Source organism: Mastigoproctus giganteus, chromosome 10 (genome assembly GCF_048544385.1).
Source record: "Mastigoproctus giganteus isolate SK-2022 chromosome 10, ASM4854438v1, whole genome shotgun sequence".
Taxonomy (NCBI): Eukaryota; Metazoa; Arthropoda; class Arachnida; order Uropygi; family Thelyphonidae; genus Mastigoproctus; species Mastigoproctus giganteus.
The window spans coordinates 203,156,949-203,179,248 of record NC_143584.1 but is presented as its reverse complement, the minus strand read 5'-3'; the positions used below and the strand labels follow the sequence as shown (position 1 = coordinate 203,179,248).

Sequence of the window (22,300 nt, the reverse complement as noted above, 5' to 3'; positions counted from 1 at the left end):
CTCCTCAGTACAAGGAAAAACCATCAAGCTGGTAACCTCCCTAAAACACCTGGGTATCATCCTGGATTCAAAGCTCCCCTTCTTCCCGCATCTCTCATATCTTCAAGAAAAAATCAGAAATTATGCAGCCCTAATCGTCCGAGTAAGCAGGTGTGACTGGGGTCTGAACCGGAGAACGCTCAAACTCCTGTATAAAGCTATAATTCTCCCTGTTATTACATACAGATCCGGGATTTGATACCATACAGCAATAATTGTTCACAATAAATGCAAATTAGAAACAATTCAGTGGAGTATATTGCTCGCCATTACCAGGGTCTGCTGCACAGTAAGCTCTCTGGCCCTCCTGGTTCTTGCAGGTATACTCCCCCTTGACTTGGAGGTTATCCGTCGAGGATTGCACTACTGCTTGTCGCAGGGAATCCCAGCTAACATCTTTGGACATACCATCGACACTCGCACTGACTGTAAGCAAGAAAAGAAGAAACTAGCTGCCATGCTAATACAAATCTGGCAGACAAGATGGGAAGAGACGGACAAGGGCCTGATAACTAAGAAATTCATCCCGGATGTCAAACTTGTTTATCCAAAGTCGCCACCTTGGGAATCATCAATAACCCCTACTGTACATGTGGAGAAATTGAAGACTAGGACCATCTTCTTTATAACTGCCCAATTTATGACGATCTTCGAGGAACACTAAACCAGACTCCAACACATACCTCAAGGACAGGAGCACCTGTTCATTTCTGACGAACAACACTAAAAATTACTAATGGAGTACGCACAGAATCTCTTTGCTAGACGCAGGACTCTACAACCAACTCAAGCTAGGGATACAAACCTGTGAGGGACTTGCTCAAACTGGAAATAAAAAATCTGTACTCGACCGTTTTACCAGCATCGACTTACTAACACTGGAACATCCAGGGTAGGATTACCTGCTAACTTTCCTCATGGTCGGGTAGGCTCCAGTGGTCTTGACCACTCCACCGCAAAATATAAGTCACACTCAGCACTCTCGCTGAGTGACTTTTCTACCCTTCTGGAATTATCCCCTTCCCCTTTTCTCCTGGTGGGGCATATGCTCCACTGTCAATTTAGGGGATGCCTTCACCTACATCCCCTTACTCTTACTTTCATCCCCCATCTTCTTCCATACACCCTGTACTACCGCACTATCTTTTTTTTTTTTTTTATTATTGTTATTTATTTTTAATTTAATTTATTTTTATTTTTTATTTTATTTTTATTTTTTATTTTATTTTTATTTTAATTTTAAATTTTTATTTATTTCATTATCTATTTTTTTTAAATTGGTCTCCGTTCAGGAAGCTCAGGTGACCCAGAGAATAATGGGCAGCCTGGCTACCTCCTAGTGGCATGTTGAGCAACGTGGGGTCCCATCAGGGGTCCTGCAGCCAAATGCCAGGACACACAACAGAACCCAACACAATACTACACATTCAACACACTACACTTTTACTGGCATTTACAGTGTTCTGTATTTCTTCACAGTGTACACATGGCACAGATGTGGGAAACCACAGGTGGCACCCAACCCTAACACTATGCACAATTATCCCCAGGTCTTTTTCATTCTCCACTACCCTGAATGTAGTACAATATAAATCCAAACAAAATTGCATTATACTTAAGCAACTCAAATTTCCATAAAAAGCAAACAAAACAATGCAACACTATTTCACGTTTGAGATAGTAAAAAATTAACAAAATTTAATTCGAAAAATAAAGTGAAGCATACATTGGAATTTTGTTGAATGCCTGGCTTTTGGCTTTTATCACTTTAAAATTTCTTTTCCAGTCATCAGAGGTAATGCAATTAATTTCAATAAATTCTTCAAGATTGACAGATGCCAAAGCAACCCAGTCCTGTTAAAAAAAATAAATAAATAAAATAAAATACTAGCAATTATTTTTAAAAAATTTTGAATTACAGGCATACCTCGAATAACGAATAGGATGCGTTCCACGAAATTACTTCGTTAAGCGAAACTTCGTTTTCAGAGGTAAAAATACTATGGCCAGAATAGGGATACGTTCCTACGTAAAGAAAATGAAAAGCTTTTTTTTCGAACAAAGAAAAGTTTTATTAAATAAACAGTCAACTTACATACAAAGTGAAATCACATTTTAAAATACGAGTCTAAAGTTGTTGTTTATGCTCTTTTTCTCTTTCATTTAACAACTGCCTATACGGAGTTATTGCATTTAACACTGATCGCTTAACAATAACACTTCTTCCTAAATCAGGATCATTTTCACTAAAAAAATTTAAAACGTTTTCAATGTCATTTAAGCACCTTTTTAAATCTTTGGTTGTTAACACTTTTTCGGCAGGAACTTCTTTAACCTCGTTTTCATTATCTTTGTCTTCGTTGCTAACAAGGTTTTCTAAATCTTCCACTGAAAAACCATCATCTTCTGCATTCAGTAAATTTCTAACATCCTCTTCATCGACATTTTCGAAACCTATTGATTGAGCCATCTGGATAACTTCATTTCTAATTCCTTGGATGTTATTTTCTTCTTCTAGTACAACTTCTGGCCATATTTTGCGCCAAACTCCATTTAAGCATTTCTTAGTGATTTCTTTCCAAGAACTATCAATGTTTTCAATTGCGTTTTTAATGGTGTAGTTTTTCCAAAAAGTTTTAACTGTCATTTCCTCTTTATCCTGTAGTTCAGTTAAACTGCTTAATGTTCGACGCAGATAATAAGCTTTAAATGATGCTATTACTCCCTGATCCAATGGTTGAATCAGGGAAGTTGTGTTTGCTGGAAGAAACACAACTTTGACAGGAATGCATGTGTCCAACGTGTTAAGATCAGTAGGATGTCCCGGAGCATTGTCTAACAACAAAAGAGCTTTTTCTTCAAAGTTGTTTTTTTTTGACAATACCGTTTTACTTCAGGACAAAAGTGGTTAACAAACCAATCAGTAAATAACTCCTTGGTAACCCACGCTTTTCTATTTGCTTTCCATATTACAGGTAAATTCATTTTTATGTTACCTTTTAACGCCCTAGGATTTTCTGAATGGTAAACTAATAACAATTTTAATTTATAATCGCCAGAGGCATTTGATCCAAAGAGTAACGTTAAACGGTCTTTGGCTGCTTTGAACCCAGCAGCTGATTTTTCTTCAATAGAAATGAAGCTTTTTGTTGGTAGCCGTTTCCAGAACAAACTGCTTTCGTCAACATTGAACACCAAATTTGGAAAATTTTGACGTTCAATGATTTCCTTTAGTTTTTCTGGAAACTTATTTGCAGCTTCTCCTGTTAATTTTACACTATGAATCCTGGCCCGTTTTTTAAATTTCTCGAACCAACCACGAGAAGCCCCAAAGGTTTCCGTAATTTCTTTAGTTTGTTTAGATTTCAGGTGATTGAACTGGAATATATTTTTTTTTATATTAAATGGGGCTTGAAATTGCCGACTTCGTTATATTGAAGCTTCGTTATCAGAGGTAACGTTAACCGAGGTATGCCTGTATTTATTATCATTATCTTCTAGAAATGACAATTTATTTTCAAAGTAATATAAATTGCTTGTAAGCAAAAGACGAGTCAAATGGATGTACTGAATTGCAGATATTAATGAAACTGTAGATAAACAAATGATTTTATAAATGAACATATGATAATGAGTTAAAAATATGCTATTAGTAAAAATATCAAAACTAAACTCCCACGACTGATGACATTAATTCATACATGTTCAATACTGATACTTAATGATCAAAAAAAGTTTTTTTCCAAAATACAGTATAATTCTTTAATGCAAAGGTACAGAATAAAGCTGCAAAGCAAGGATAGAGTGCATTAATTAGAATCATTAAAGTTTTTAAATTTCATTATGTCTTAAATATAATATTCTCTTACCCAAAAATGAGAAAATTAATAATTTTCTTTTCAGTCAAACTCCTTAAATATATATATTTCAGGTTACTTACTTTAAATTTATTCTTTAATTTTTCTAGACGATGAAATAACTCTTCTGCTTTCTTGTATACATGAATGAAATTATGAGCATTCCTGTCCACTATAATGGGAAAAATTAAATTATCTGACACATCATTCACTCCTTTAAACACCATTGGAATGGAGATGAATTTCTTCAGCTGTCCATAATATTTTGCTTTGATTTCTTCAATGGGCGGACGAAACTGAAGACAATTGCCTCTATTACAAAAGCAAAGAATTGTTATAAACAGATTTAATAATGTATGTTTTAAGATTTGCTATTTTTAGTGAATACTATTTCATATTCTAGCAGAATATTTTTTTATCTTATATGCTATTTTATACACTAGCAGACTATTTTTTTCCTATCCTAGTACACTACTTTATATCCTAGTATCCTATTATTTTTATCCTCTCATAATATTAACTTTACAGGAGGATAGCAAAGATCATTTGCTCAATTAAAGTAACACACTGACTTTTTTTTTAGGTGATTCTAAACACAAATGGTTGTTGACATCTCCAGTATCAAATACTGTGAATTAGTTGAGCACTAAAATCAGATGAAATTTGCTAATAAAGAATTTAAACTTAAAACTGGTGGTATCTGGCTAAAAACCAGATGCCACCATTTTTTCAAGGTTTTAACCATTTCAAGTTTTTAACCTATTATAAAAAGAATGAGGCAATCTGAAAAATAATAAACTTTTATTCAACATTATCCATTCACTCATCTTTTCTAAATCATAAGACAGAATCCACTGTCTTGGCCCACTAACAATTCCTCAACCCACATGAATAACATCATTACTCATCCCAAAGTAATGCCCTTTCAAATGTTTTTGTCAGTGTGGAAAACAGACAGTAACCCACAGGGACCATTTCTGAAGAACAGGGAATTCATAACTAAATTGTTGATCATCCCCTGCCATGTGACTGGGAGCATTGTCATGCTGGAAGAAAATTGCTCTGGAAAGTTCCCCATGATATTTAGCCTTTAACTGCTCTTGAAATTTCAGTAACAAGAATAATATTAATCCAAAATAGGTTTATCCCACCAAAGGTGATCATTAAATATCATCCTCTACAAGCTCCAAAAAACTGATGCCATCACTCTTTTAACTGATATGGCTTCAAAATTTTTTGTAGTGAAAATATCCTTCATAATTCCACTACGCAGCCTGTTGTTTTCTCTGGATCATAATACGAGTCAATTTCATGGCTGATAAACTTATTTGAATCCTGGATGAATTTTGCAAGAATTTTCCTACACAATTCACTATTTCCATCAGTTGTTTTCTACATTCATATATTTTCAGGGCTGGTGCCTGAGGCAAAATCTTGTAACGGTGCCTGATTCATGTGGTATTTTAACGCACATATATATGTAATAGCACAAACCGCAGCACCTATTTTCACTGAAATTTTTTTTAATGCTCAATTCTTCTGATGATCTTTCAAAATCACATCATGAACAGCTCAATGTTTTCTGTGGCTGACATAAATCATGGGTTTTTCAGATCTGGGTTATCTTTGGTAACTCTATGATCCTTTTGAATTTTGCAACCTGGTTTTTTATAGTACCATATGATGGACTATCATTGTAACATCAATGATGGACAGTCATATGTAATAATTCTATCACATCTTTGCAGATCTGCTTCTCCAATAATCCCTTCAAAGATAATGGTATTTTGTTATTGTACTGCTCTCTCCTTTTGTGAAATTATTAGTGATGGGCATAATTGTGAGGTCATAAATGATTTCCATTAAAACAAATCGTTTGATTATTTCAATTATACTCATATCATCCAAATGATTTATTCAATTATATAATTCAAATTATATCACTTGATTATTTCATTTGTTTACATCATTCGAATGATAAAACCAAATACATCATTCGATTAATTCACTTGATTATATCATTTGAATATCATTCGATTATGCCATTTGAATGATATCATTCGATTATGCCATTTGAATGATATCATTCGATTATATAATTTGAAAGATATCAATCGATTATATCATTTGATTATAACATTTCAATGATTACTAATAAGTAACTACTAATCATTCGATTATTTCAATTATTGAAATCTCTCATATAAAGATCACTCGTTATGCCCATCATTAGAAATTATTATTGATGTTCGTGTATATGACATACACGAAAAATATATTATTATTTAAACCTTAAAAAAATAATATTTTTGTAATGATGTTGTGAGGAACTTAAATAAAAAAATGCAACATACATAATATTTATGATGTTAAATAATAATATTTCAGTTCCTCAAAATATCATTACTGTTCATAAAATTTCTGTGCTTCAATAATAATAACATGTCAATCTTATTAGCTAGGATTAGCACAATTTTCGTTATTTAAACTACATGTTGTTTGGACTAAAAGCTCAGAAAAGCTCACAAATGTAAACCCTATTCTGCCCCCGGGGATCATCTGATTACAGTGAATAAAGAGGCATTTAAGAATTCCTCTAGTCACCTAAACGGCTTGAACCCATGCATTAAGAGTAAGAGATCTGCAGATTTACTCAACAAGTACAGGTCAATGTTGAAAAAAAAATCGCGAGTTAGGGTTGAATGTGAAAGTGTCTGCAATTCTGCCCAGACAAGATAGGAGGGAGTATATGATGAGAGACTTGTTGATCAATTTGGCGCTGGAGAGATTGTGCAAGGCTCAAGGGGTAGAATTTTTTCCAGCCTGGTCTGTGCTTGTTGACAGGAGAGACTGCTTCTACAGGGATGGGGTACACTTAAATAGAAAGGGTGCAAGAGTATTTGCTGATGCTATTGAGGCAGTGTTTGGTGGGTTGGAAAACTGCTAGCTTGGGGGGCATACACAGACTAAAAGGTTAACAGTGGCCGAAGGCAGAGGCAAAAGTGATTCTTGCACTGCTTCTATTAGAATGAGCAGCAGCCTGGAAAGCAAGGCAATGGAGATTTCCCGGACTGCTGGGAGTCATAGTGGAACAAATAAATACGTGAGCTGTGTTAAGGTAATTAGAAGTAGAAACAGGTGCATGTATACTTGCATGTACACCAATGCAATGAGTATAGTTAATAAATTTGATGAGCTTGAAGTGCTAGTCAAGACATCAAAGGCAGATATTGTTGGGATATCAGAGATGTAGTGTCACACAGACATAAGCAGTGCAGAATTGGAATTTGGGGAGTACAATGTGTACAGAAAGGATAGACAGGAAAGAGGGGTTATGCTGTTAGTTAAGAAACACATAAAATCTAAGGAAGTGCATCCAATTGATGTTGGTGGACAATGCAATGTCGAGTCTGTTTGGTGTGACATAAGCACTGGTAAAGGAAAAATGAGAGTAGGTGTGTGTTATAGACCTAATGAATCTGATGAGTATAATGAGCAATTGTGCAGAGAAATAGAGTGGGCCAGTAAATCAGAATTTCTTATAATGAGGGATTTTAACTTTCCAGATATTGACTGGAACTTGTGGGTTGGTCACTCACACACTAGCAAGACTGTGGATTTATTAGATGACTGTTTTCTACAGCAACATGTTCGAGAGGCAACCAGAGGGTTGTTGTGTTTGGTTTTTAGGAGCATTAGCAACTAAGGCCATATTGCTCTGGTGTGGTGGTCATTCCCTGACCTTTCCGCATGCTCCGTATTTGGTGGTGACGAGCTCGAACCCCCGGTCTAATCAAGAAGCGTGTGCTACGCACTGCTGCTCCTTCCCACCTGGCTACAGAGGCGCCGCAACCAGAGGGAGTAATACTCTTGATCTGATTATCAGCAGTGATTATTCATGCATTAAAAATTTGCAGATAAAGGAACCACTGGGTGACAGTGATCACAATGTACTGATGTGGGAATTACTTAAAGACGTAACTACCATCAAGGCTAAAGGGAAGGGCTTTTGCTTTCATAAAGGTGACTACAGAGGTCTCAGACAGTTTTTAAATTCTGTACAGTGGGATCAACTGACGATACTACCAACGTTCAATTCCAAATGGGAATTGAACATTCCCAATTGAATGAGCCTTCAGGGACTTAATTTTGAAGGCTACTTAGGCTTTTCATTCCAACTAAGAAATACTGTTCAAGGTTTAGGCTTAAATGGATGTCAAATGAACTAATGAGGTGCATGGCAGAGAAGAAAAATGTATGGGATGCATATAAATTATCAAGCGACACAGAAGTCTATGGCAGGTATAAACTAGTCTGTAGTCAAGTCACAAAAGAGGTTAGGCAAACGAGGGCAGAGTATGAGAAATCTTTGGGAAAGGATGCAAAAAAAAAAAACAGCAAAGAGTTCTTTACTTATGTAAACTCTAGAAGGAAAGGGATGAATCAGAATGGACCACTTAACATAAATGGGTTGACTATTGATGATCATGCTCAGGTAGCTGATAAACTGAATGAGTATTTTGCATCAACATTCACACAAGGAGTTATTCAATGAGGGGAATGCCAGATGTTTATCAAACCCTAACAGGAAGCTAAGTGATTTTGTAATAACTGAGAGCAAAGTGGAGGAGAAATTGTTGAAGTTAAACATAAGGAAGGCACCTGGGGTGGACGGTATCTATCCAGTTATATTAAAGGAGGCAGCAAAGGAAGTAAGAAAACACTTAGCCATAATTATGAGAGCTTCCTTGGACTCAGGGTAGGTCCCCATGGACTGGAGGTCTGCAAATGTATCACCCATTCACAAAGGAGGTTCATAAGGTGACACCTTTTGAACCCCCTTCAAAAAGGTAACAGAGGTTTAACTTGTGTTTCGGAGAAAATATTGGAATCACTAGTTAAAGAAGCATTGCAGGATAACCTAGACAAGTCTGCAGTAATATATAAGACACAACAATGGTTTGTTAAAGGGAAATCTTGTCTGACCAATTTGATTGGATACTATTATGTTGTTACAAAGGAACTGAATGCCAAAAATAATTTTGATATCATATACTTGGATTTCAAGAAAGCTTTTGATACTATTGCACATGGAAGACTGTTACAGAAATTGGAGAAGCATGGCATTAAGTGTAAGTTGCTACAATGGCTAAAGGGATGGTTGAGTGGGAGATGACAGAGAGCAGTAATCAATGGACACTACTCATCATGGACTAATGTTATTAGTGGAGTTTCCCAGGGTTCGGTGTTGGGCCCATTGTTGTTTTGTATATTTATCAATGATATTGATGAAAATATATCAGGTTTAATATCCAAGTTTGCAGATGATACAAAGGTTGGCAGGGTTGTTAACGACAGTAAAGACGGTATGCTACTCCAACTGCATCTAGATAAGTTGAGCGAATGGGCTGAAAAGTGGCAACTGAAGTTTAACATTAACAAATGCAAAGTACTGCATATGGGTAGCAATAACCAAAGAGAAACGTACCAACTGTGTGGTGCTACACTCACGGAAGTGGAAAGTGAAAAAGACCTGGGGGTAATTGTGCAGTCAAATATGAAGTTCACTGACAGTGCAGATGGGCTGCCAGGGCAGGTCATGGAGTCTTGTCAATGATATATTGGAATTTTGCTAGCAGGGACAGGTATGTGATTATCCCGTTATACAAGCCAATGGTCAGGCTGCACCTTAAGTACTGTGTACAGGTCTGGAGGCCTCATTTTTGGTAGGATGTAGAGTTGCTAGAATGAGTACAAAGAAGGGGAACAAGATTGGTGAGGGGAACAAACTGGTGCTCTTACCAAGAAAGGCTTAAGTTCTGCAAACTGCAGTGCCTGGAGAGTAGGCACCTGTGAGGTGATCTGATTGAGGTGTAAAAAGTCTTGAATGGTTTGAGCAAGCTGAATGCTGATGGGATTCTTCCTCTTGCTCAGATTAAGAACCTGAGGAGGCACAGATTCTAATTGAGGAAAGCTAGTTGTAGAACAGATGTGCAGAAATTTGCCTTTAGCCAGCGGGTCATTGATGCGTGGAACAGACTTCCATCTTTTGTTGTGGAAGTTGATAGCCTAAATAAATTTAAGGCTGAGTAGGACTGGAACAAATCTAGGGGTAAAATGGGAGGTTTTTTTTTTTTTTTTTTTTTTTTTTTGGCTGATGCTGCATAAGCTTGCTTTCTTGCATCATATGCTAATGCTAACTATATTATCATATGAGATGGTGATCCAGTACTACCCTACTAATAAATAATAAATTGAAAAATGGAGAGCAGTCAGTTCTTTGACTCAAAAAAAGCAATAATAACAAAAATGCTGTAAAATTGTGATGACAATAATCTTTATTTAACCAAGGCAATTTGTAAAGCCACTCTTACTATACCAATATATATATATATAGCAATGTTTTGAGCACCGTGATCAGAGAAATAGCAATAATAATAATAATATGACCCAGAGCTGTCAAAAAACTACCCAAAGTCAGCTGTGGAGAGACTGACAATAGCTCAGAAAGAAGAAGAAAGGGGCCTATAGACTTCATCAAGCAACAAAAAACAGCAATTGATAACCTGAAGGATTACTTCCAGAAACACACAGCAACACTCTACCTGGACATAAGGAAGATACACAAGTGGTATACTCCTTTAACTTAAGTGAGGAGTCCTCTCCCACCTAGACAGCACAAACGAAGATAGAAAGATGGGCAAAGAAGACACTTCATGGAAGATGCTACAATGACCTCAATCAAGACCACATAGATGAAACTGCTTTCAATGCATGGCTCACAAGCGGGATGCTCTTCCCCGAGACTGAAGGATTCATGCTCGCCATCCAAGACCAGGTAATCAACACCATAAACTATAGAAATGAAAAAGACCTGGGAGTAATTGTGCAATCAGATATGAAGTTCTCTGAGCAGTGCAGGCAGGCTGCCAGAGCAGGTCATGGAGTCTTGTCAATGATATATAGGAATTTTGCTAGCAGAGACAAGGAGGTGATTATCCCTTGTATAAGGCAATGGTCAGGCCACACCTTGAGTACTGCATACAGGTCTGGAGGCCTCATTTTAGGAAGGATGTAGAGTTGCTAGAATGAGTACAAAGAAGGCCAACAAGATTGGTGAGAGGAACAAAGGGGTGCTCTTACCAAGAAAAGTTTAAGTTCTGCAAGTTGCAGCATCTGGAAACTAGGCACCTGCAAGGTGATCTTATTGAGGTGTATAAAGCGCCTTGAATGGTTTGAGCAGGCTCAATGCTGATGGGAATATTCCACTTGTTCAGATTACAAACCTGAGGGAGCATAGATTCAAATTGAGGAAAGAGTTGCAGAACTGATGTGTGGAAGTTTGTCTTTAGCCAGTGGGTAGTTGATTGCTGGAACAGACTTCCATCTGTTGTTGTGGAAATTGATAGCTTAAATTTAAGGCTGAACTAGATGAACATTTGGAGTGACTGGATGAGTGAAATGGGAAGGGGTTTTTTTTTTTGGCTGATGCTGTATAAGCTTGCTTTGTTGCATCATATGCCTCAACTAATGCTAATGCAAATTACAGGATCCCAACGACCTTGGTACTGCTTTTCCATCGTGGAAATATCTTGATGAAACTCTCCCTTTGTTCATCACTCACATCTCCCAGATTTTCGGGGAAAAATCTGAGATGAGAGTGAGGAAATGAATTTTCAACAGCCCATGTTTTTGTAGCACTCGAGTAAATTAGCCAATATTTCATAGTTTTCTTCTTTCCTATTACCCAAAAAACCATGTATTACTGCCTTAAACGATTACCAAGCTGCCAATTCAACCTCCTTTAACTGAGTTTCAAAAACATCATGTTTCAGGAGTTTCCGAATTTGGGGTCCTATGAAAATTCCTTCCTTAAGTTAGGCATATGTTAAATTAGGATACACACACCTCAAGTATGCAAATCTGTTACCGTCTTTATCTAGTCCCCTCATGAAATTTTTCATCAATCCAAGTTTGATGTGCAGGGGTGGAAAAAGAACCTTGTCTGATTGCACTAAAGGAATATATTTTACATTACATGTCCTAGTATGAACTCGTCCCGCTTGTCCCAATGTTGCACAACATAAATTTCTTCTGTCACACAGCTGTCCCACAAACACAAAAAAACAACATTTTGTGAGACTCCCCTGCAAACCAACAAACAAACTAATAACCTTAAGATCACTGCATATGTTCCAACCATAATCCTGGTATTTTACAGCATGTAGAACCTTAGCCATGCTTTCCTGATTTTCTTAAGTCCAATTGAATGAAACACAGGAAATGGTGGAAATTCGTTGCCATTATGAAACAAAACTGCTTCTTTTAAACTTAATTTTGAAGCATATATGAATAAACACCATTCATCTGACTTATGCATGACACCTAGTTCTTTCAGAAGTCCAATAATGTCTTTGCAAAAACACATACTGTCCTACGTAGCAAAATATTTTGGTTCACCTTGTTTTTTCGGCAAATTTAAGTCTCAAACCAAATCATTCAGTTCATCTTGTTTGATTAAATATACCTCACTACCTGAACTTACTGGCTGATAGTTGACATCTTGTGAAGTGGAAACTTCCGGGATATCCTCAAATTGAACTTGATCACTATTATCTTCCCAACTACTGTTTGGAGGATAGATTTACAACCATGAGAACATATGACGATCAGTTAATACTTGGAAAACTTTGGCACAGCCTACAAAAATCCTGACCAAAAACGCTAAGTGTGCTCTCTTAGAATTGTAAATTCGAAGTAAATTCATCGGAATTTGAATCTAAGAACAATAGGTAGAAGTCTGATTATGTTTATCACAAGAAAACCGAGGCCAGAATCAATTGCTAAAATTAAGAGAATTAGCTTATACCTCTTAAAATAAATCAGTATGTCATACATTACTGGCTAGATTATGTGAAACTGGCATATTCTGGTAAACCATAACTTGCTCTATATTTAATAACTGTCACATGAGAAACTATCATGGTGATTTTAGAAATCTACTTATAAAAATTTGTTAAAAACAGCATTTAAGTTCTTCGAGATAAAAATTGTGTTGGCTGGTGTAATAATACAAGCCCATATGTGATGCACTATGTTTCCAGTTTTCTGCAGGAAAAGACATCAGAACTGTACCATATCTGGCACTTTGCCAATTTTACTCTTTCCAGAATTAAAGAATGATCTAAGGTAAAGATTAGACATGCTAAAAGACCTACAAATTAGACATGCTTAAAGGCAACAGATGCAAAAATTAAAGGTATTCTAAAATGGTTTAGAGCACGTTCCAATCAGGGGTCAGGTGATAGAATAAGCATATTGCATTCCAAGGTGAATAAATACAACCATATTGATATACATATGTTTATCTTATTACTTTTTTGATTGGTCCTGATATTTCATACATTATTTTATCCTCAAAATGGCTCCATAGAAAAAGCATAATGAGTTTTCAGAATGCAATTTCAATAAAGAAATATTCTGAGTAAACATTAGTTTTCTTCAATACATTGATAAGTTTAGAGAGGAAGGCTCAGAGAACCTAAAGAAGCACGTGTGGGGTGTGCAATCAGCAGAAAATATTACAGCAGTGCCTGTAAGAATGAAGACACAAAGACAAGATGGGAATTCTGTAATAAATTATTTAATTTTGTGAACAAGATCCAACTGCATCAGTGACTCACATATGACTTATATATCAGTGACAAAGTACTGACCTTTCAGCTTAGTTTTTAAAATTAGTAACAAACTCACTAAGTTTAAAAACAGTTTTACAAGTGAAGTGCCTGAAGTAATAAATAGCAAAACATTTAAGTTTTTTTTTATCAAATTGTTTCATAAATGAGTAATTACATAGTCTGAAGGCATATTAAACATTGTGTTAAAGCTGCGTAAACAAGATAGTATAATTAAGTATAATCACCTGTATATTATATCCACCCTTATCTCATGAAGGTGTTCATTTAAAGTTTCTATTCCCAGCTGGTACTGGTATTCAAGAGCTTTATATAGTTGCCGATCCCAGTGTGCTCGCCATGGTCTCATATTCTCTGCTGAAAACCCCTAAAAAAAATATAAAAATATGTTAAATTTGTTCCTTCCAAATTCATAAATTAAATAATAAGAAGAAGTATGAACCTCAGGCTGTACTAGAGACCCACAAGCTGTAAAGAATTAGTTGTCTGACAGCACCATGGGTTTCCCCCATCTCCGCATTGTGTACTCTGTTTGTGTGACATAGAACTCTGTGGAGGCCAGAGATTTAAAAAAGTGTGTGGGGAGTGGTTTTTTTGTGTAGTGTTATGTTCTGTTGTTTCTCTGACCATTTAGCCCCTATTGGGACCCACCACAGCCCACACTTTGCCATGAGGAGGCAGGTCAGGCACCCAGTAGATTATTTAAGCCCCCAAAAGCTGTACTGGAACCACATCATAAGAATGGACAAGATGATCTCACACAACAGATCAAACATAACATCACTAACAAGAAGGAAAAGACTACCTGCCCGATGGACATAGCAATGCCAAACACCAAAAACCTCCAGAAAACAAGGAACTCCAGAAGGCTGCGATCCTGAACACCTGTAGGATAGTGAGAGAGTTCCTCAACCAATAATTTGTAATAAATGGACACTGCTCTATGTGGACTAATGTTATTACTGGAGTTCCCCAGGGTTTGGTGCTGGGCCCATTGTTGTTTTATGTAGTTATTAATAATATTGATGGAAGTATATCAGGCTTAATGTCCACATTTGCAGATGATACAAAGATTGGCAGGGTTGTTAATGATAGTAAAGACAGTATGCTACTGCAACTGGATCTATAAAAGTTAGGTAGATGGGCTGAGAAGTGGCAACTGAAGTTTAATATTGACAAATGCAAAGTCCTGCATGTGGGTAGCAGTAACCCAAGAGAAATGTGCCAACTATGTGGTACTACACTCAGGAAGGTGGAGAATGAAAAACACCTGGGGGTAATTGTGCAGTCGGATATAAATTTCTCTGAGCAGTGCAGACCGGCTGCCAGAGCAGGTCATGGAGTTTTGTCAATGATATAGAGGAATTTTGCTAGCAGAGACAAAGAGATGATTATACCTTTGTATAAGGCAATGGTAAGGCCACACCTTGAGTACTGCATACAGATCTGGAGGAATGATGTAAAGTTGCCAAAACGAGTACAGAAAAGAGCAACAAGATTGGCGAGAGGTTCTCTTACCAGGAGAGGCTTAAATTCTGTAAGTTGCAGCATCTGAAGACTAGGCACCTGCAAGGTGATCTGATTGATGTGTACAAGGTCTTGAATGGTTTTCGCTGGCTCAATGCTGATGGGATCCTTCTGCTTCCTCGGATTAAGAACCTGAGGGGACATAGATTCAAATTGAGGAAAGACAGTTGTAGAATAGATGTGTGGAAGTTTGCTTTTAGCCAGTGGGTAGTTGATTGCTGGAACAGACTTCCATCTGTTGTTGTGGAAGTTAGTAGCTTAAATAATTTTAAGGCTGAACTAGACAAACATTTGGAGTGATCGGATGGGTGAAATGGGAAGGGTTTTTTTTTTTTTTTGGCTGATGATCTATAAGCTTGCTTTCTTGCATCGTATGCCTCAACTAATGCTAATGCTAATAATAGCGATAACCCCATGCACCTGGTATTAGTACTAGTTGCAGGGATGGGGGAAAAACTACTCAGAAAAGAAAGAAGATAATAATAATAATCCATATGGAATATTTTTATTGGGATGCAAGAATCAGCATTCAATCATCTAATGAGCTGAAAAAAGCACGTATTGTAACATGGGTAAAGAATGCATGTGCCCGTGTGTGTGTGTGTGTGAGAGAGAGAGAGAGAGACTAGTTTACAGATGGACGACAGGCCATGTTCATGGGCCAATTTTTATGTCGTGCAGGCCAAAATGAGAAAAGTGATCCCAAAGGCTGAAATGTACCTATAGTACTTTGTATGTGTCGAAGGTTGAGAAGAGAAGATACTGGACTTCAATTCTTGTAAACTTACACGTGAAGGAAGATTGCTTAAAAAGATCTGTAATTAGTTTGAAAGTGCCATCATGATTTCAGTTAATTACTCCTGCCAGAGTTTCTGCCTAAAACTAATATAACTCTATTGCCTTCAATCAATTAATACTCTGTTCAATCCTCCCTTCTGAAGTGTAATCCTATAGATGGTAAAGTGTGGAGAGACTTTGCAAGATAAGGATCATTAATTATCCTGATTTCCACCTTTCTGGAATGAATCGAGCAGCCTGAGAGAGAGAGAGAGAGAGAGAGAGAGAGAGAGAGAGAGAGAGAGAGAGAGAGAGGGAGGGAGGGAGGGAGGGAGGGAGGGAGGGGTTTGGATGAATTTCTTATGCTGTTCTGTCTTCCATGACAATAGAGAACATTCATCACTTGTTTACTGGGTTGTTTCATATGACAATTCTGTCACTTGTTACTCGGTTGGAATCCTGTTGGAGACTGTAGGAATTCATGCACTTATACAGCATAATACACTGGCACGATATAGCCTAAACTGCTGTAGTGCCACAAAACAAACTATGCTCCCCCACGCCTAAAAAAAAAAACAGTAGAGTGGATCAGTCATTACCATTGTGTTTGATTTTTTTTTACAAGGTTTTCTAATGCCTGTTTTGAACAAAATAACTTATGTTATTATTTTATTTTAATTAATTAATTTTTTTTTTTTTGATAGGGGGGCCGAAACAGACAAAATGGGAAGGTTGCAGGCTGCAGGTTGTTGCATCAAGTGGGTTGCAGACTCCACAATCAGTTCTTCAAATTTTGCATTTTTTTGAAGTAGAATTTAATTTTTGTTATCTAAGTTTGTAAAAACTTTGTTTTTTTATATTTAATAATTATTAAATAATACTAATAACATTACTATTATATAGTTATATAATACAAGTAACATTACTAAATTCTGAGAAAGATACAAAAAAACATGAGAAAGCAATATAGAAAAATTCAATGTGAAACTATATTTTATGACAGACTAGTTTTAAACTCATGGCAGGCATAACAATTGAGGGCTGTCTAATGGCCACAAGCAACACAACGTGAAAAAGTGGGCCACATGTGGCCCCTGTGGATTGGACACCCCTGGAATAACTAATTCACTCAGCTGAGGTAGCAGCATGTTCTCACTTGTTCACATTGGAAGTAGAAAAGAAATAAGACTATAACTGTTCCTTTGCGTATACAGAAAAAAGTGTGCACTCCTCATTTGTATAAATTGCAAAATATAGTGTCAAACAGTAACACCATATTGTGCATTGGATTAAAAAAAAAAATTGTTACTCATATACTGTACAACTATTTTTCAAAAACAATATCGCTACAGCACTTTTTCTGGGTCTGTACTTAAAAATCTTTAATCAAAATTTCAAGAAAACTTTTCTATTAGAAGATGCGTCATAAACTTATGAAAACTGTTGTCAAACTGAAACCTTCACATCCAATTTAACCTTACATGAAAAAAAAAAAAAATGCATAATAGGATATTTTTAGTTATGCCAATTACAGAGTATTACTAATCAGAAAAAAAAAACAAAACTGTTGAGGAATTTTCATAAATGCTGATATGCTGCTGAGTTTTTAAAATGTGGACAAGAAGATCCCAAATGTGCTCACGATGTACAATTTCTTGTGAAACTGCCATGGGTTTGTTTGTTTGTTATTTAGGAGCATTAGCAACTAAGGCCATATTGCTCCCCGGATATGCGGTGGTCATTCCCTGACCTTTCCGCATCCTCTGTATTTGGTGGTGACGGGCTCGAACCCCGGTCTAATCAAGAGGCGTGTACTACGCACTGCTGCTCCTTCCCACTTGGCTACGGAGGCGCCTCTGCCATGGGGGTTAAGAAAAATTAAAGATGCAGAAATGGGTCCCAAACCCTGAATGCTATAGTTACATGAAAGTGGTACTCACTGAGCCAGGCTAAATAACTGATGCTTGAGCCAATGTTTACAAACAAATTAAGGGGACATGTGGACACTGGCAACTTTTGAAACTAATTTTTAAATTTTCCCAACTCTGGAACGTGCAAATACTAAATATGAATGTGGCCTGATTAACAGGTTTATCTGCAAAAGCATATGAATAGGAAGGTTTAAATTATAATACCACATACCTGTTCCTGAAGTTTTATCATTATGGCTCTGATATCATTTAAGGTATCCTTCCAGTGCTGCTGTTGACCTAAAATATCTGTATTCATGAGATTCAAAACCTGAAACAAATTAAAATAAATGAAAACATCTAAGAAATAATTGAATTTTTTCCCATTAACATTACTGTCAGTGTGTTCAATAATAATGACTTCATATTAAATATATAAATAAATAACTTCTGACAACTCCTCTGTATGAACAATATCACTACTGTAGGAAAGCTTCAACTATAGAAGAAAAAAGCAAATCATATTCTTAAAATTTTGGCATTTTAGTGATTACACACAACAATTGAAAAACATGGTCACCATAGTTGCCATCTAAGAAATTCAGCCTGGTGACTAGTATTTTACAGATTAATCCAGCAATGCAGAACTGCCAGTTCTTTATTTTACAATCTTGCCAAGGATTGCCATGACTTTCAGTACAATAAACTCTTACTACTAATGCTAAACTATCAATAGCATTCTATTACGGAAAACAAATCTTGCTGTCGAATGAAAAAGAAGAAGAATAATAGTTCAACCAATCATATCAAGCTTAAGCTAGGATAGCACAAAAACTAAATTTACCTGAAGAGCATTTTGTAATTAGTTCCTTATTTAGCAACAATACAGCAAACTTTATCCTTTTTTAATTGATCAGTAAAAAATAAATAATTATTGAATGGCTGTTCATTAGTGAAAACACTGTTTATCTTATGCTACAAACATAAGATAAACTTTCTATGCATGCGTGATAATTTTCAGTTGGGTGTTTGTAACTTGGGGAATGACTTGGTAATTTAACACCTCATGTTTTTTCTGTTTAAGTTTTTTTAGTAGGATAATAATGATCAATTAATCATTTATAATTATTAATTTAAATATCATTTAAATTTAATTTAACATGCAGATAAAAATTGATCACTTAGATAAATTTAAAAGCTTTTAATTTTCAGAGTTTAATTATAAAGGAACCATCCACTATTATGGTGCCAGTTTAACTATATCAGATGAACTGCGAAGTTGGCATCATGAATTTACCACTAACAGGCAAGGTAAAAAATGGGTATTTTAACTTCATAACATGACTCAAGTTTACTGCATACTGTCTATTACAGAAGACTTTTTTTTTTTTTTTGTTAAATATTCTGCTTCCCATTCCCTACCTCATTCAAAGATATGGGTGTCACCTGTCAATGCACCTAAATCTTGGACAAATTTGTTGAGGCCTGATTAAACCTTCCTGAAAGTACTAAATAAGAAACATGTTAATCCCTGAGACACACCATTAACATTCTTCTAGCAAAGTTAGCCAAGGATTCACGTGTGCTGCCTGAATATCAGGCAGCACATGTGAATCATGTATTAAGAATTACTCTACTAGAGTTTTTTGGCACAGAAAATTACTTATACAGTAAAACCTTGCCATTTTCAAGGATTATGTTCCGAGAGGTCACAAAAAGAGCCTACTGGAAAGGAGATATAAGATTCTCAGCTCATGAGATATTTTTGTATAAAATATATTTTAGTACTTGTACAAGGAGTGATTAAAAAAGACTAATTTGCTAAAAAATCACAGATTTAATGAAAACTATATACATTTAAACCAATCACATATTCATTTCAGACATTTTTATTTTGTCTCTGCAGATATGCATTGCTTTCTGAGAGCATCAAACTGAAACAAGGATGACATATCCACAAGAAAAATAATGCACAAACAGCAAACCAATGTAAAATTCTGTATCTTACTGAGCTAAACATCAACAAAAACATTAAAAATTTTTGCAAAAAGCTTATGGGGAATCTGCTGCACTTTATAAACTGTGCATGGGTGGCATAATTGGTTCAAAGATGGAAGAACAGGCACAGAATATAATCATAATAACTGATTTGAATATTGGTACAGAATCTACTATCAAGCTTGAAGATTAACAAATTAAAGTAAAAAAACTTGCAGGTCTTGGGTATTAGTCATGGAAGCACACAAAGCATTTTGAAAGAACCTTTAGGAATGACACTTATTTGTTAATGTTGAGTCCATCAATTACTTGCTCCTAAACAAAGGCAAATTAGAGTTAACAACTGTATTTGCCTCAAAAACATCTACAACATTAGAAATTTTTTTTTGGGCTGATGCTGTATAAGTTTGCTTTCTTGCATTATAGGCCACTACTAATGTTAATGTTAAATAAGTGTTTTTTAAAGCAGAATAATCACCAAATAGATGAGTCCTGGATACACACTATGATCGCAAATCAAAACAAAAAATTAACATTAGCGTTAGTAAAGGCACATGATGCAAGAAAGCAAGCTTATATAGCATCAGCCAAAAAACCCTTCTCATTTCCCCCATCCACACTCACTCAAAATATTTGTCTAGTTCTGCCTTGAATCTATTTAAGCTAACTTCTACAATGACAGATTGAAGTTTGTACCAGCAATCAACCACCCGCTGGCTAAAGAAAAATTTCACACCTCTCTCCTACAACTGTTATTCCTCAATTTGAATTTATTTCCTCTCAGACGATTATTCTGAGCAAGAGGAAGAATTCCATCAGCATTGAACATGCTCAAACCATTCAAGGCTTTATACACCTTAATCAGATAACCTCACAGGTGCCTAGTCTCCAGACACTGTAATTTGCAAAACTTAAGCCTTTCTTTGTAAGAGTAACCCTTTGTTACATTCACTAATCTTGTTGCCCTTCTCTGTACTCGTTCCAGCAGCTCTACATCCTTCTTAAAATGAGGCCTCCAGACCTGTATACAGTACTCAAGGTTTGGCTTTACTATTGCCTTATACAAGGGGATAATCACCTCCTTATCCCTGATAGAAAAGTTCCTATATATCATTGACAAGACACAATGAGCTACTCTTGCAGACCATCTGCACTGCTCAGAAAACTTCACATCTGCTTGCACAGTTACCCCCAGGTCCTTTTCATTCTCTTCTACGGTCAGTGTAGTACCACACAGTTGATACGTTACTCTGGGGTTCCTGCTTCCCATATGCAGTACTTTACATTTGTCAGTGTTAAACTTCAGTTGCCACCTCTCAGTCCATCTGCTAAACTTTTCTAAATACTGTTGCAGCAGCATACTGTCATTAACAACCCTGCTGACCTTTGTATTGTCTGCAAACTTGGGCATTAAGCCTGATATACCATTATCAATATCATTAATAAATACAGAAAACAACAATGGACCCAACACTGAACCCTGTGGGACTCCACTAATAACATTAGTCTACAAAGAGCAGTGTCCGTTGATTACCACTCTCTGCCTTCTCCCACTCAACCATCCCTTTATCCATAGCAGCAATTTGCCTCCAATGCCACACGGCTCCAATTTGTGCAGCAGTCTTCCATGTGCAACAGTATCAAAAGCCTTCTTAAGATCTAAGTATATGACATCGAAATTATTCTTCACATCCAGTTCCTTTGTGACCACATCATAGTATCCAATCAAATTAGTCAGACAAGACTTTCCCTTAACAAACCCATGCTGTGTCAGAGTTATAACTGAAGTCTTGTCTAGGTGATCCTGAAGTGCTTCTTGAACCAGTGCCTCCATTAATTTCCCTGGAACAAAAGTTAAACTAACTGGTCTATAATTACTTGTGTCGCCCTTTGATCCTCCTTTGTGAATTGGGGTCACATCTGCACATCTCCAGTCCATGGGTACCTCCCCTGTTCACAGTCGATGCAGTAGACTTCACAGTTCATGCCTTCAAAGACGGCATGGACCGTGAAGTCTACTGGAAATGTATGATCACCATCTTTTTCAATATGAAAAGCACTATTTATACCCATACTATGGAAATACTTGGTATAATAGGGCAATATTAACAGCGAAATTCTAAAATACTGAATCAGAAAGTGGACTAGAAAAGAACTGAATTGAAAATGTCTCTTGATGGCTTCTGTATCAGGTTGTGTGCAAGAATGCACACAGCCTTTATTACTGAGTAAATGCTATATGAGTTAACATCAAAATAGTTCCTCACCCTCTCCACAGTTCACATCTTGCCCTTTGGGATATTTTTATGCTTCCTATTCAAAAGTAAGAGTAAAACTAAAAGCTTACCATTTTCCATTGAGCTAATAAATGTCACTCAAGGTATCTTAAATTGGCCCTCAAACAATAGCTTTGTATTATTTAGAAAATGGGTGGAGAGGTAAGACAAGTGTATTAAACTAGATGGAAGCTATGTTGAAAATGTATAACTATCAGAAG

The 22,300-nt window shown here is 36.3% G+C and overlaps 1 protein-coding gene across 1 annotated transcript in view; it reads right to left on the bottom strand.

Annotated features, from left to right (window-relative positions):
* btv (dynein cytoplasmic heavy chain beethoven) overlaps window positions 1-22,300 on the bottom strand; it is a 696,240-nt gene that overhangs the window by 578,479 nt on the left and 95,461 nt on the right. Inside the window, exons 8-11 of the mRNA XM_090384033.1 lie at window positions 18,038-18,136; window positions 13,819-13,958; window positions 3,980-4,208; window positions 1,766-1,893 (exon numbers count right to left, since the gene is read on the bottom strand). Of these exons, the coding sequence (XP_090240159.1) occupies window positions 1,766-1,893; window positions 3,980-4,208; window positions 13,819-13,958; window positions 18,038-18,136 (596 nt within the window). The remainder of the gene's footprint in view (window positions 1-1,765; window positions 1,894-3,979; window positions 4,209-13,818; window positions 13,959-18,037; window positions 18,137-22,300) is intronic.